At 50.8% G+C, this 15,879-nt stretch overlaps 2 protein-coding genes across 14 annotated transcripts in view; one reads left to right on the forward strand and one right to left on the reverse strand.

Moving 5' to 3' along the window:
- DMTN (dematin actin binding protein) overlaps positions 1 to 12,228 on the forward strand; it is a 45,066-nt gene extending 32,838 nt beyond the window's left edge. For 12 of the 13 annotated variants that reach the window (XM_061593220.1, XM_061593226.1, XM_061593225.1 and 9 more), the window contains 9 exons: positions 709 to 753; positions 1,237 to 1,348; positions 1,840 to 1,896; positions 1,985 to 2,140; positions 3,164 to 3,273; positions 3,357 to 3,462; positions 4,375 to 4,439; positions 7,998 to 8,046; positions 8,181 to 8,325. In XM_061593220.1, the coding sequence (XP_061449204.1) occupies positions 709 to 753; positions 1,237 to 1,348; positions 1,840 to 1,896; positions 1,985 to 2,140; positions 3,164 to 3,273; positions 3,357 to 3,462; positions 4,375 to 4,439; positions 7,998 to 8,046; positions 8,181 to 8,236 (756 nt within the window). In that variant the 3' untranslated portion in view covers positions 8,237 to 8,325. Of the gene's footprint in view, positions 1 to 708; positions 754 to 1,236; positions 1,349 to 1,839; positions 1,897 to 1,984; positions 2,141 to 3,163; positions 3,274 to 3,356; positions 3,463 to 4,374; positions 4,440 to 7,997; positions 8,047 to 8,180; positions 8,326 to 8,435; positions 8,496 to 8,632; positions 8,714 to 9,025 lie in introns of those variants that run through there. The other variant, XM_061593232.1, reaches the window with a different exon arrangement.
- Positions 12,229 to 12,645: 417 nt separating this feature from the next.
- Positions 12,646 to 15,879, reverse strand: part of NDUFA10 (NADH:ubiquinone oxidoreductase subunit A10) — a 33,042-nt gene continuing 29,808 nt past the window's right edge. The window contains exons 9-10 of the mRNA XM_061593218.1: positions 14,197 to 14,305; positions 12,646 to 12,950 (exon numbers count right to left, since the gene is read on the reverse strand). Of these exons, the coding sequence (XP_061449202.1) occupies positions 12,882 to 12,950; positions 14,197 to 14,305 (178 nt within the window). The 3' untranslated portion in view covers positions 12,646 to 12,881. The remainder of the gene's footprint in view (positions 12,951 to 14,196; positions 14,306 to 15,879) is intronic.

The following is a 15,879-nucleotide window of genomic DNA, read 5'->3' on the forward strand; positions in this document are numbered from 1 at the left end:
TACACAGAAAAAGTCACTACCCAAATTGCAAGGAAAATAAAAAGCACTGTGGCGTGCAGCTGAAATGAAAACTAGCAAAATAATAAAGACAAGCACAATGGCTGTGAATATCTCCACTGAAGAGAATGCAATGTCTATAAATTGCCAGTACTGTAGCTCAAGCACGATCTTCTTGTGGGGGTGATATGGAGATATTTGTGGGAGACTCAAGGCTGGCTGCTGAAATTTGAGTATTATGAATGTCGGAAGAAGCATTGAAACAGTTTAACAATCCTGAATAACTCTCATTTTTGCATTATTATCTTTGCATTATTGTGTCATTTTCCATTACCTGTCATCATTGCATATTTTTTCACGTTACTGTAGTCACTGTGACAGCATTGTGCATTGTTATATATTGTTGTTTCAGGTCCCATGTTTTGGGCCTCTCAGTATATTTACCTATTCTGTTGTTCACAGCCATTGTGCTTGTCTTTATTATTTTGCTAGTTTTCATTTCAGTTGCACGCCACAGTGCTTTTTATTTTCCTTGCAATTTTTGGTAGTGACTTTTTCTGTGTATTTTGTGGTCGCATTAGGAACCCTCTCTTTTTGGTTGGCAGTACATCTACTTTGCAGCACAGACATTGTATAAGTAATAAATGAACAAAACAGGGTGTGAGCTGCATCAAGTAATCTCTCTCTCTCTCTTGCGACTCCTTTCCGCAGCGCTCTCTCTCGCCCAAATCTCTCTCTCCTCCTCCTTCTCCGGAAGTAAGTGCTTCTCAGAGTTGCCTTGGAGATGGCTTGCCAAGAAGGGGATGCAAAGGGGCCAGGCCTGTAGGAGGGGGCGAGGGAGGGGGCGGGGAAGAGATGAACATCCTCATCATTGCTCATCTGAGCAAGGTTGTGGTGGAGGAGGGGGGGATCTGTGAGCGCATGTGCAGTATTTGAGGCCCTCCTCAGACTGTTTCCCTTCAAAAGCTCTGGCCACGAGAACGGCTGACCGGCAGGGCGCCTTGCTTCAACGGGCCAGCACAGCTTCTCACCTGCTGCTATTCATGGGTGTCCCTGTGGGTGAGGGAGGTTTGAACATGAAAAGGGTTGGCCCTCTGGAGCGAGAGGGGAAAAGGGGTGGGTGGGTGGGTGGGGGAGTTGTCTCCAAGCTTGCCGTTCAGGGTAAACTCAAGGGAGAAAAGGCGATGGGCCTCTGATGACCTCTTGGCTCTGGCATTTTGCTGCACCCTCTGCTTGCAGGTCACCCGTGAGTGGATGGATGAGAGCAAGTCTCCGGGAAGCGCCTCCCAGTCAGGCAGCCGCCGGGCCAGCAGCACAAGCCGCAGTGGAGTCCACCACTTCCACCGTCCTGGTACAGCCCTGCCAAAGGCTCCTCGAGGCTTCCACTGGAGCCTCTCGTTGCCCCCTCCGTCCTTCATAGACTGCAGCTTCTGCAGGGTCCCTTCTGTGAGCAGGTCTATGTTAGGAGCCTAGACTGGTTTTATACCTGCTTCCCCAAAAGAATTGTGGGATCTGTAGTTTGGCGAGGGTTGAAAATTGTTAGCTCATTCCCCCAACCTGGTGCCCACTCGATGCTGAGGATCACAACACTCCTGTCAGCCCCAGCAATATTCGCCTGTGCAGGCCAGGGCTGCTGGCATTGTAGTCCAAACTGGCTGGAGGTCGCCCATTGGCACACGCTGCCCTAATCGAATGGACCTACAGTTCCCCAGATGGAGTTACTTTCAAGCTCCTTTGAGGGTGTGGCGTAGGGAGAAGGGAAGGGGCAGGTATGCAGCCGCTCTGAGAATCCACCCCAATTTGCCCGAAGCCCCTCACAAAGGCTTTCTGCTCCTTCCCCAGATACCAACACAACAGAGGTGAACATCTACAAGAAGCCCCCCATCTACAAACAGAGGGGTAGGTGCTACTCCCCAAAGACCTCTGGAGCAGGGGGCACTACACAGCAAAGGCTCAAAGTCAACCATCCTCTTTTTGCCTCTTCCAGAGCAGTCAACAACCCCAACCCCACAGAGTAAACACCTGATTGAGGACCTGATCATTGAATCCTCCAAGTTCCCAGCCGCCCAGCCACCAGACCCCAACCAACCAGCCAAGATTGAGACAGACTATTGGCCCTGTCCCCCCTCTCTGGCAGTTGTGGGTAGGTAATCCTTGTGGTGTAGTGGATGGGGGGGATGCAGGGAAGCACAGCTGTGGGACACTTTTCAGAGCTGGAGCAAGGATGTCATCTGCTGGAGTGCCAGAATAATTGGCAAATCCTTAATTGTTTAGATGAATGAGGTGATGATGAGGCTTTCAAGTTTGCTTGTGACAGATTAGCATAGAGAAAGTCTGGGAATGGGGAAAAGAATCAAGCCGAGATTGGATTCTTCTTTCCTTTTCTTTGATGGGGTTCTTACTTCATGTTAGCACTTTCAATGGTAACACATTCTTGCAAGATTCTTTGTATTTCTAATTCAAAGCTTCAGCTGGCTGAAGATACTTGGTTAAAGCTTACTTTGTTTTAACAAGTTGATGACTCTGTGCAGTCGGAGGTAATGCCCACCAAGATGTTCACTTTTGTCTTTAGTCCTACTACTGTCAGGACTGGTCTAGTGTGGATTCTTCCCTCTTTGCCTTCCTGGTATCCTTTGAGGCATAGAGAGCAATGATGTCCCATGCCGTCCAGTTTCTTTACATTTCTTGAATGAGGTCTCTGCCTGCTGGACCGTACAAAAGCCTTTCTCTGTGTTGCTATTGAGGAGGGGGACACTTTTCGCTCCTGTGCTCCGCTTTCAAAAAGCCTCCTGCCGCTCTTGGCCGGACATCTCGCTTCCTTTCTTACTTTCCCGTTCTGTTCACCTCTGCCTGAAGAGCAGCATCCTTGGTACCTTCCAGCAATTTGAGCACATTGGCCCTGAGTGCTTTTTCCTTAGTGTGAGGCCAAAATTGCCACTAAGGCTTCAAGCCCGAGTGCAGGAGATGGGAGCAAGTCCCTCCGAGATCAGGGTGTCTCGCTTCTGAGGGTGACGAGACCCTCCACTCAAGAAGCTGCCAGTCTTTTGCCAGTTCTTTGGGCAATTGCAGTGTGAGTGTGAGAGAGGACTTCCCCCACCCCCACTGCATTGCTGCATGCAATGTAAACTCCCTTCCCCCCCCCCCCCCCCGGTGGTTGCACACACAGAGACTGAGTGGCGGCGGCGGATGGCGTCCAAGAGAGGCGAGGATGAAGACGAGGAGCTCACAGAGGACATGCAGAGCCTGCGAGAAATGCAGAAACAAGAACTGAGCAAGGTTAGCAGGAGGCTCAGGCGGGCAGATGGGGGCACTGGGGGCGGGTCCTGGCATGGCTCCGAGCTGCCATTCCTCTCTCCCAGGTGGCCTCCAACCTAGGCAAACTCATCCTGAAGGAGGAGATGGAGAAGTCACTCCCAATCCGGAGGAAAACCCGTTCTCTCCCAGACCGAACGCCCTTCCACACCTGTGAGTAAGCCCCCCGCACCCCGTCCTTCCCAGGCAGAGGAGGGAGCAGCGTGGGAAGGCTTCCTCCACCTGCAATTCTCTGTTGCCAGATGAGACCCTCTTTCTTTTTCTGTTTAAACGGGGGGGTCGCATTTTTTCTACACCCCAAAAGGATGAATTTTTAGAGCAGTCTGCTGGTTCCGCTGCTGCCTTCTGAAATGTGAGTGGTCAGGTAGTCACACTTCGGGGGCCTCCTCTTCCTCTTGCTCCTCCAGTGGGCAGTAGATCTGTGGGGAGAGTGGCTGGCCCAGAATGGCCTGCCCCCAATGCAGGCTGAGGGACGGGAGGTTCAGCCGGAAGAGTCACAGAGGAGGCAGCGTGACTGCACATGCTTGGGATCGAGGCTCTTGGGAGCTGTTTCTCCTTGGATACTTCGCTTTTGGGTGGGATATTGGCAGTTCACTTGTGGCCCCATATTTTGGGAATTACAGGGCTGGAGGTTGTATCTGTTTCTGCCTCCTGTGGAAAAGCACCCCCTCTTGTGAAGCGCTGGGAGAAGAATAAGGAGGAACAGCCGATAAGGAAGAAGCAGACCCCTCTCTGAGCCTTTCAGCTTGCCATGGCAAGGGTGTCCCACGTGGGACTACAACCCCCATCAGCCCCAGCATCACACAGCCATGCTGGTTGGGTCTGATGGGAGCTGTAGTCCAAAACAGCTGAACTAGATCAGCAACCCCCACTGGCACTGGGCCCTTTGGACCAGGTCTCTCTGTCGTGCCGCCACCCTGAGCAATAGCCACATGGCTGTGACCCTTAAGGGCTGCCCCAACTCCTTTCCAGCCATGCCTCTGCCCATGCTAAGACTGCTGGGAATCCCAGAGCCAAGGGAGTAGTTTCTGCAGCAGTGATGGTCCCTGTTTTGCTCTGTTCCAGCTCTTCACGTGGGGAGCTCCAAATCTGCATCCCTTCCAGCCTATGGGAGAAGCGCACTCACCAGGGTAAGTCCTTGACAGCAACCATGACTGTACGGCCAGGGATAGGAACCACCAGCCCCAGGGGCCAAATGAAGCCCACCTGGCCCCTGGGACTCCCCCCAAGTCGTGGCCTTACTTTGCACTCTGGATTGGGTCCTTCAACTGCGATAATGCCTCTTCCTACCTGGGTGGAGGTGGCCTTGTGTACAGGCCCCTTTGCCTTTTGTGGCCTACTACAAAAGAAAAGTCACATGTATTTATTTATTATTTATTAAATTTCTATCCCGCCCTTCCTCTCAGCAGGAGCCCAGGGTGTCAAACAAAAACACTAAAAGCACTTTAAAACATCTAAAAAAAACCCTTTAAAACATATTAAAACAAAACATCTTTAAACCCCAACATTAAAAACATCTTAAAAACAATTCCGACACAGACACAGTCTGGGGTAGAGTCTCAACTTAAAAGACTTGAAAGAGGAAAGTCTTCAATAGGCGCCGAAAAAATAACAGAGATGGCACCTCTCTAATATTTAAGGGGAGGGAGTTCCAAAGGGTTGGTGCCACTACACTAAAGGTCCATTTCCTATGTTGTGCGGAACAGACCTCCTGATAAGATGGTATCTGCAGGAGGCCCTCACCTGCAGAGCACAGTGATCGACTGGGCATATAAGGGGTAAGATGGTCTTTCAGGTATCCTGGTCCTGAGCTGTATAGGGCTTTGTACACCTCAGTGGCGCAGAGTGGTAAGCGGCGGTAATGCAGCCGAAGCTCTGCTCATGGCCGGAGTTCGATTCCAACGGAAGGAGAAAGTCGAATCTCCAGTAAAAGGGGTCGAGGTCCACTCAGCCTTCCATCCATCCGTGGTTGGTAAAATGAGTACCCGGCATATGCTGGAGGGTAAAGAAAGGCCGGGGAAGGAACTGGCAATCCCACCCCATATATACGGTCTGCCCAGTAAACGTTGCAAGACGTCACCCTAAGAGTCAGAAACGACTCGCACTACAAGTGCGGGGACACCTTTACCTTTTTACACCAAAACTAGAACCTTGAACTTGGCCTGGTAGCAAATGGGCAGCCAGTGCAATTCTTTCAGCAGCAGGGTGACATGTTGGCGATACCCTGCTCCAGTGAGCACCAGCTGCAGCTTACGGGCCAACCTCAAGAGCAGCCCCACATAGAGCACATTACAGTAAATAATCCAGCCTGGAGGTTACCAGTGCATGGACAACAGTGGTCAGGCTATCCCAGTCCAGAAACGGCTGCAGCTGTCTTACCAGCTGAAGCTGGTAAAAGGCACTCCTAGCCACAGAAGTCACCTGGGCCTCTAGTGAGAAAGATGGATCCAGGAGCACCCCCAGACTACGAACCTGCTCTTTCAGAGGGAGTACGACCCCATCCAAAGCAGGGAACTGACCAATCATCCGAACTCGGGAACCACCAACCCACAGCACCTTCTGTCTTGCTAGGATTCAGACTCGGTTTAGTGGCCCTCATCCAACCCACCACTGAGTCCAGGCATTGGTCCAGGGCTTGCACAGTCTCTCCCAATTCAGATGGTAAAGAGAAACAGAGCTGGGTATCATCAGCGTACCCAGTCTGCGTCTGTGTTAGCATTGCTTTTAATATGTTTTCTTTAATAATATGTTTTTAACCCTTTTTTAAAAAAAGATGTTTTTAACGTTGTTTTGTCTTAATGTATTTTAAGGTCTTTTTATTATGTTTTAGAGTGTTTTTAGCATTTCTGTCTGCTGCCCTGGGCTCCTGCTGGGAGGAAGGGTGGGATATAAATGAAATAATAAATAAAGAAATAATAAATAAATAAGCGTACTGCTGACACCTCGCCACAGTTCTCCTGATGACCAGTCCCAAAGCTTCATATAGATGTTAAACAGCGTGGGAGACAAGATGGTACCCTGTGGCACCCCACAGCACAGCTGCAAGGGGGCCGAAAGACAATCACCCAATGCTGTTCTCTGAAAACGACCCTGGGGATGGGTTCAGAACCACTATAAAGCAGTGCCGCTGATAGCCATTTCACTCAGAAGGATACTATGGTTAATAGTTTCAAAAGCTGCTGAAAGATCAAGCAAGAGTAACAGGGTTGCAGTCCCCCTGTTCTTCTCTGATAAAGGTCATCCATCAGGGTAACCAAGGCCTATTCAGTCCCATAACCTGACCTGAACCCAGATTGGAATGGGTTAAAATAATCTGTTTCATCCAATAGTGTAATTTCATCCAATCCAATCTGTTTCATCCAGTATCCAATAATGTAGTACAATTGCTGCACTACCACCCTCTTGATCACCTTCCCTAAAAAAGGGGTATCTGCAGCTGGGCAGTAGTTGTCACAAACCATTGGGTCCAGGGTGGGCTGTTTCAGGAATGGTCAGATCACTGCCTCTTTCAGAGCAACTGGGATCACTCCCTCTTGCAAGGACGCACTGACCAAATCCTGGACCCACTTGGTCAGACCCCCTTGGCAAGCTTTAATAAGCCAAGAAGGGCAAGGGTCAAGAGGACACATTGCTGGCAGCTTTATCGCAAGCACCTTGTCCACATCATCAGGCCGCATCAACTGAAACCGTTCCCAAGAAGTTGCACCAGACATTGCACTGGACACCTCATTGGGGACTACAGTAGATGTGGATGGGGCATCAAGAATGCTATGGAGGCGAGCAACTTTACCCTCAAAGTGCCTTCCAAAAAATTCACAGTGGGCCTCTGAAGGGTCTAAAACTCCATTTCCTGGAGTTGATGTCAACAGACCCCTGACAATGTGGTAAAGCTCCACTGGATGGCTACTTGAGGATGCGATGGAGGCAGAGAAGTTGCTCTGACCTCTTTCGTCTCTGGCCCCACCCACTGCTTTACATGCAGACCCCAGAAAGTTGTCTACAAGGGGATGTAGCCCTTAAGCAGAAACATGTTTCTCATCCTTGCTGTATGTCTTGGATGGAAGTAGAATATCCAAGCATGTTGAGGGGGCAGGGATATGCATATTCCGCACATCTTGAGTTTTGCAGTTTCCTTTTTATGAAAGGGTTTTTGCAAATCTGAGACAGTGGGAAGAAAGTACTGATGATCAAAGGAAGGGGCTGCCTTCCAAATTGCCCCAGCAACTCCGCTGTTGAGTTCCTGCACTAACTGCTTCCATTTGCAATCTTTGAGCAAGAACCAGCACAAACTCCTCTAGACTGCTAGAAGCGTAGCTGCAAGGGGCCCTCTAGGCAGTCCTCCTGGCCCCACCAGCTTGAGGCCCTACCAGCTGCCCATCACTCCTGCTACAAGCAGAAAACTGAGAATGAGGATGCATCTGCACCACACGTTTTAAAAGCACATGGCTTCCCCCAAAGAACCCTGGGATTTGTAGTCTGAAGAGATCTGTAGATCTCTCTTAGAGCTATAGTTCCTGGCATCCTTAAGAAACGACAGTTCCCAGGATTCTTTTGGGGAAGACAGGTACTTTAAATTTACAATGAAGATGTGACCGAAGACTCAGGTCTGCCCCCCCCCCCGGTCATTAAGGCACAAAGGTTGGCCCTTTTGTGTGAGTGACTCTGACGCTCTCCTCCTCCTTCTGCAGCTCCAGTCCACCGAGTTCAGCCCTGCCAGCAGCGAGAAGGGCAGCCCAGGTAAAAGAAGCTACAGGGTTGGGGGGGGGGAGACAGACCCTTGCTGCCTCTGCTGCTGCGCCACTTTCGACCTCCTGCCAGTCTTGGCCCATATCTCCATGTCCCCTTCAGAGCTTTTCCTTTCTGTCTTGCAGGCCTGCAGGTAAGCGTGTGTGACCAGCCGCAGGAGAGACGGTGGCCGGAGAGGTGATGCGTGAGGCCCCCACCGCCTCTGGCCCCTGAGTGCGCCAGGCGGAGCGATGGAGGCTCACCCAAGCCCTCCTGGAAGGCTGAGGCGGGTGACAGTGGAGTGGCTGTGGCTCAGCCTTGCCAAGGCCCCGTCCTGCTGGAGGAAGCCCTGGGAGCATTCGGCACCTGGTGGACTGTGTGGGTTTATCTTCCCTCTGCAGAACGGCCAGAGAGGGCGGATGGACAGGGGCAATTCCCTTCCGAGTATGCTGGAGCAAAAGGTGAGGCGACAGGAGGAAACGGACCGCTCCTCCGCATTTGGGGATGTGGGACATATACATGGACCCACATTGTAATCCGGGCATTGCAATAAAGTGGACTGTTCTACTATTAATGTGGCTTTTCTTTCTCCATTAAGATTTATCCTTATGAGATGCTGATGGTGACGAATCGAGGAAGAGGGAAACTGCCCCCAGGAGTGGACAGAACAAGGCTAGAGGTACGAGGCAGCTTCCCCGTCCTTGCAGGGTCAGCGCTGGAGAACTTTGTAGAGCTGCCTTTCCCACCATGGTGCCCTCTAGATGGTGTTGGCCTCTGACTCCCATCAGCCCCAGGCAGAATGGCCAGTCGTCAGGGATGATGGGAGTTGTAGTCCAACAACGGCTGGATGGCAGCAGGCTGTGTACAGTAGTGAGCTGGATGGATGGACCAGTGGCCCAACTCTGTATCAGGCAGCTTATATTTATATTCTATTTGGCGCTCTTAATCCTTTCAAAGCAAGCACCCCCCTTCCTCTTTCTCCCTCTCTCAGCGGCACCTGGCGCCTGAGGATTTCCTGCGTGTGTTTGAGATGACGCCAGATGAATTTGGCAAACTGGCCCTTTGGAAGCGGAATGAGCTGAAGAAGAAAGCCTTCCTCTTCTGACCCAGCACCTGCCCGGAGCCGACACGCCCAGCGCGATTCTCTGCGTGTGTCGCTCTTTCTTGCATCACAGACGCTTTAGGGCTACGATTGAGCCGGTTCTATGGAACATTCCTTTCTCCCCACACCAATCCACCAACCCGCAGGGGCTGCAGAGGTGGCTGCCAGCCCGAGTCTTGCAGGGGTGAAGAGGAGCAGGCCAGGAACAGGTGGGAAGAGCAACAAGCAGCCTTCGCTGGAGGGGGCACCAGCACCCTGCCCACCCGCCCCCCTCCAGCGAAAATCAAAGCAGCAGAGTGGGAGATGCCAGTCGAGAGGTGGGAAGAGGCACTGCCCAGCATTGCCACCCTTAAGCTGACTGTTCACAGCAGTGTTTTATGGGGCTCCTCCGCCTGCTGGCTTTACACATGTGTGTGCCCCCCCCTTTGGCACATGGGCCCCTCAGGTGGTCCAAACCCAGAGTGAGACTAGGAGTGAGACCCTTGCGTGGCCTTAGGAGCAGATGGGCACAAGGGACAGGGTGGAGCGTAAAGGGACCAGGCTGACTCCTATCGGCGGCAGAACCTTGCAGAACGAACTGGCCCTCTTGTCCTGCATCCGCTCCTCACCGGAGCCGGCCTGCCGCCTCTGGGAAGCTGGCCAGGCGCATAGCCACATTCTCCCACGACTGGCCTTCAGCTGTCTGCTGGAGTGACCGTGGCTGGACGTAGCGCCTCTCCTCCATGTGGCTGCCAACTGCAGGGGCAATGTTTGCTAGTTCTTGATAAATGGAAGAATTCCTGCCACCCTTCCATCCATATATGCTATCTATAGGAACAATCCGGCTACTCTTACAGTGCCAACGGGCATGGAAAGGTGGATAAGGGTAGGCGCCATTTGAAATCACGCATTTGAGGTGTATGGTAGGGCAACCCTCCCCCCCCCCAGCCTTCCTCCCCCCTCCTTCCCTCCCCCCCCCTCAGGCTTGCCATTTCCTCCTCTTTCCAGCTCCGCTTCAGCTTCCTTCCTTCCCCCCACCCTGGGCCATAATTCTTCCCAGATGCAGCCACTGCCACACTCCCCCCCATCCCCCTGGGCCAGCCTTGCCTTCAGTCCTACTCCGTGAGAGATGGGGGTTTCTCATCATGCAAGCAGATGTGGCTGAAAAGGGGCTTACAGTAGGGCCCCGCTTTACAGCATTCCGCTTTAAGGCGTTCTGCTGATGCGGCGCCTTTCGTTTTCAATTTTAAAGGTTTTTCCCCCCCTTTTGCGACGTTTTGCACTGTTTTCACGCGACGCTGCTCATTAAAGTCAATGGGGTTCCGCTTTACGGCGTTTTCCACTTTATGGCGGGGGTCCGGAACAGAACCTGCCATATAAGCGGGGCCCTACTGTATTCAGAAGCTGCTCTCAGTCCAGCTGGCCTCTTCAGCCTGTGTGCACCCACCCACCTCCCATTCATACACACAGATCTTCCTGTCCTCTCTCCCTCAACCACCAGGTTCCTCCTAGCAGTAGGCGAAGGCATTCTCGAGAAGGTGGCCTGATGCATCAGGACGACTTGCCTCACTGATGGAGGCTGCTCCTGCACATCCCCGTTACCCCAGCTAGACCCTGTAAGCCAGGGGAAGGAGGTCTGTTTGCTGCTTTCCCTGTCCAAGGCACAATGCTAGGTCTCCAAGCACTGCTACAGCCAGTTTAGATAAAAGGATCACATTTGGAGTGGAGCCACTCCGTGTGCTCATTCCAGACTGCTTTGTCACTTTGCCCCTGCAACCATGCAAAAGCACATTTGCTTTGTCTGTGAGCCAGATGACGACAGGCCTCAGTGCAGCCTGTGAACGGTGAAAGCTCAGCCTCAGCAGCTCTCATCACACAAAAGCTCCACCCTAGAGCCATGGCAGAAGGGGACCAGGCTGGAGCTGCCCTGCTTGCCAGGAGGTGAGAAAGCCTCCCCCTTCTCGCAGAGGGCAAGGCTCCTGTTTGCTCATCACCAACTCGCCCCGTGGGACGCAAGTGGGGTGAAATGCAAAAACACCCTCCTCTGTTGAGCTGCCCAGGCTCACAAGTCGGTGTGAAGACAGCTGGTTGTTGCAAAGGCTACAGGGAGTTGTCAAGATGGCCTGGAGTGGGGCTGGGGGGTGCAACCAACCCAAAGGCAGGGGGTGCCTCTTCCTACCACAAGGTCTACCTGCTGTTCAGCGGTGACTTCTCACTGGTTCACAACTATTACTGAAGTCTAGAAAGTCTAGCCTTTCCTCAGACTATTTGAAGGGAGAGGAGGCAGAGGGGTTTGCCAGGGAGGAAAAAATCGCTTCACAGTCCACTTGCAAGGAATATTGCCCAAACCAGCCCACTCGAGCACCGCACTGCAGTGGCATTGGGGAGGGGGGGTTTCACTGACAAGACTCCTGGCAACCTTAATCCAGTCAGGATGCTGCTCTTTTAAAAGCTGGAAGCAGGTGGGAGGGGGCAAAGCCACACCTGAAATCACCCATTGCTTCTTCCCTGAGGCACAGAGCAGACCAGGAGGAAGCACATCGATAGCACCAGCCATTTCTCCAGCTAGCAGCGCTCTGGGGCCAAGTGGGTCTGTCTTGGGAGGAGCTTTCCCCTAGTGGTGCCTCCCAGAGGCTTGGACTATGAGTCCCATCAGCCCTAGCATGATGCTGCCTGGGGCTCAAGGGTGCTGTAGTCCAGAACAGCCAGAGCCACCAGGTTAGGGAAAGCTAAGAGGTGGGCTCATCCTGCCCCAGAGCAATTCCACCAGCACCAGTGCAAACAGCTATGGAAGGCGGTGCTCGTTGGCTCTGGAGCAAGAGCCAATGGTCCAGCTCACTTTTGTCCTCCAGACAGCCCCTGCCCCCTACCTTGCTGTTGTTTTCTCAGCCACACCACCTTGTGCGGAAGTAAAGAGTGTAACTTGTTAGGAGTCACTGGCCTGTCCTTCCTTTTCCCTGCTACTTCTGTGAACGTATCTGTATATAAACAGAAAGGACCTCCTCCTGGTAACAGGACCACTCTTCTACCACCCTCCTTTTGCCGATGTCAGAATTTGTGTGAACATGATTTCCCTCCCCCTTTTAATTAAATGTGCAGTGGATTTATTCAAATGGGCTTGTTCTTGGCTGGTTATTGCTTTGAGTCAGGACTGACGTGTGATCCAGTTCCACTGTTAAATCCTTTCCTGCCTCTCCTCTAGCAGAAAGAGCCCTGGAGTTTGCTTTCATAGAATCATACAATAGTAGAGTCGGAAGGGGCCTACGAGGCCATCAAGTCCAACCCCCTGCTCAATGCAGGAATCCTTGGATCACGCTTGGATAAGAGTACACAAAAGAAGCTGCCGCTTTTTGATCCCTCCCTTTCATGCCTGCCTCCTACAGCCACTTACAGCCCAACCATTTCTAAGGAGACAAATCATTTGCACTCATGAGACCTTGCAGGAGTAGTCTACCGTGAAGCCAGACCGGGCCTGGGGGCTGCAGCTGCACAGCCTGCCTACTCATGCACCACACACAAAAGATGCTCACTTGAAAAGCAAGAGGAGGAAAATTTTATTTCACCCATATCCAGTCAGGCTCCTAGACCAGTCACTATTGTGACAAGGAGACCCTATTTTAATCCCTAATGGGATTTAGTTCACAACATTTTTTTAATGGAAAGTTGCTTGGGCTTGAGACACTGTGAACAAAAGGCAGGATGGCTGACAGGTGCTTCCTCATCTCAGCCATGTGGTCAATGGAATATTGAACCTTCAGCATGAGAATTATTTCAGCCAGATCCACTTGTCTCCAACATCAGCATTGAAACCAGGACCATATTTTCGTCCAGGAAGCTACAATGGAAGGCACAGAAGATGCATGTGGATTAGGTCAGCGCTTCTGTTGTCACTCTCCGAACACAAAAATGTAAGAGCAGCCCTGGCAGGTCAGGCTAAAGGGGCCCGTCTAGTCCAGCATCCTGTCCCGAGTGCTGCTACGGGGATACCGACGGACCTGAACAAAACGGCATTCTCTCCACTTGCGATTCCCAATCCTGGAGGTGGGCTTATAGCCAAGGACAGACTCCTCCATAAATCTGTTTAAACCCCTTTTAAAACTGTCCAAGTTTGTGGCCATCGCTGCCTCTTGCGGGAGCAAATTCCATAGATTAGCTATGCCGTGTGAAGAAGTACTTCTGTCTGTCCTGAATGTTCCAACATCCAGTTTCACGGGATAACTCCGCTGGGGACTCATTATACAAGAGAAAGAGGAAATGCTTCCCTCCACCCGCTTTCTCTTCTCCATGCATTGCTACATACAGCTCTTGCCTCCACTGCTCCTTACACACCTTTTCCCTAAACTTGCTTTTAAATGTGATGGTATAAAACAAGTGTCTGCTTAGTCCCTCTCTCCTGGAAAGGAAAGGAGGCACAACCACATACTCATGATCACTTTGGCTGCACTTTTTCTGAACCCTGTGGAGCTGTACAAGATCCGTCTTTATGTACGGTGACCAGAACTGAATTCAAAGAGCAGCTGCACGATAGATTTTTATAACGGACTATGAGAAACATCTTCCCCAACTAAAACTGGAGTGACAGTCATTCTCTTGGGTTCACCAGAGAATTTTCGGTACTATACCAAAACTGTAATTTCCAGGATCCTTTGGGGGGAAGGAGCATAAGTCACACTGTTTTTATGCCAATATATGTTTGTAGTCCAAACTAGACCCTTTCTCATGCTATAAATCAGGGGTGGCCACTCTGTGGCTCTCTAGATGCTGCTGGACTACATCTCCCATCATCCCTGACCACGAGCTGTGTTGGCTGAGGCTGATGGGAGCTCTAGTTCAGCAGCACCTGGAGAGCCACAGAGTGGCCACCCCTGCTATAAATCTAGAAGGCTGGCCCTCATGAAGTATCAGAGCATGAATCCAAGAGATCATTTCCAGGTGGTATTTGGAGGTTTACAACACAACGTCATGAAATTATGCTACATCCTAGATCTTTAAATATGCAGGATGCTTCTTCAGAGTCCATCTTCTGCCACAACACCTTCCAAAATTAAATGTTGTTCTATAGTCACTGAACATTCTCTTACCGCCTTGTATTCATGATATAGTTTATCGCTTTCAAGGCCTCCTATTGTGACTTCAGGGATGTAGAAAGGGAGAGTCGTAGGAAGGACCACTCTCATCTTGTCCTCTACCCTAACAAACACACACACACAACTTGGTTATGCTTATTGACAGAACAGCAGCTTTTGAGATTCAGATAAATTTGTGATGAAGGAAAAACGAGGAAAAATGACAGGATTTGGGGGTGGGTGGGGAACAGACATTCCATTCACTCCATCAGCACCATAATTTACGAGTCACCCATTGGAAAGCAGGCCAATGTTCCTCAAGGGGGCACACCGACTGGTTTTCATTCTTGATCACCTTGGAGATTCAACAACTCCATTACATGCTCTAAACAGTTCTTCCACCCCGCAAGGCTTTTCCCGTAGCTTCAGCTCTTTCCAGAGATTTGATATTTCCAAATTTATTGGGGTTGGGGTGGGAGTGGAGAGAGGAAGAAATCAGAGCCCCAGAGAATAATTAACTGGGACTATAATCCATGAAAATGAAATGGAATCGCCAGGTTCAAGAGCAGGATAACTCTTGCTGGGACAAATGGGGAGGGCTGCCCCCTCCAGGCCTAGCTTGTAAGCCTTCCAGAGGCATCTGTTGGAAACACAGTAAGAACACTAGATGAGCCTTTGGTGATCTGAGCCACAAGGCCATTTCTGAAGTTCTTAAAGCCATGGCATAGCTATGACATATTTTTGGTTCTCCAACGAATTTTGTAGCAAGCTGCATCCACACTCAAGCACTGCATCCCACAGATGTGCAACCTGCCCCACTCTCGGAAGGAAAGAAGCATGAGGCATTGAGGCATCCTGCTTGCCCAACAAAGGCTAGCTTGGGGGGAGCAGCACATGTGCACAAGCATGCATGTACAGCTCCACAAAACAGGCCACACAACATGAGAAAAGTGGGGAGGTAGATGGATCACTACATAGAAACATTCCTACCAGGCGAGATTTTTAGTGGTAAAAGTTGCCTGAAAAATACCCTTGAAGGATGAGATAAAATATCCTTTAACTAGCTATGTGGGCCAACGTAAGAATGGATGACTCAGTCTATTTCTGGTCCTGCCTCTTTTGCATGTGTTCAACCATCAACCTAGTCCACCCTGTTACTGCATTTATCTGCAATTTTTTAAAAATTATGCAAAAAAATAGTATTTAAATAAGTTCAAAATACACACTTTTAGAGAAGTTTTGAGCTGAGAACTGCATCAGAATGTTTACAAAACAAGTGCAAAAGTTGGTGGATAACTACATTCTGATCCACACATTGGGCTGTATTCAGTAGACCACTGAAATGAATAGATGTGGCTAATTTAGGTCCATTAACTTAAATGGGTCTACTCCATGTTGAACTGACTGACATTTACTCTGCCTTTGTTTGCATCATTTGTAAACCTGTTGCGCCCTGATTTGCCTCTGGCAGCAGTAATTCTCACACCATGTGGTGGGGCTTGAATTAAGTACTAGCCTCAAAGGAGGGTACTCGCTGCATCTGCACAAGTCACTGCTTCGCTTCACTTCTGCAGGGGGTGGGCATTTCCACCTTCCTTCTGCCTCAGCTGTGAAAGATCCAACAACTCTGATGCAGAAATGCAGCCAGACTGCCTGTGGAGGCTGCCCGCTGCATCTCTGCAAGTCACTGCTCCGGGC

The sequence above is a fragment of the Rhineura floridana genome, chromosome 12, assembly GCF_030035675.1.
Source record: "Rhineura floridana isolate rRhiFlo1 chromosome 12, rRhiFlo1.hap2, whole genome shotgun sequence".
In the NCBI taxonomy this organism is placed as follows: Eukaryota; Metazoa; Chordata; class Lepidosauria; order Squamata; family Rhineuridae; genus Rhineura; species Rhineura floridana.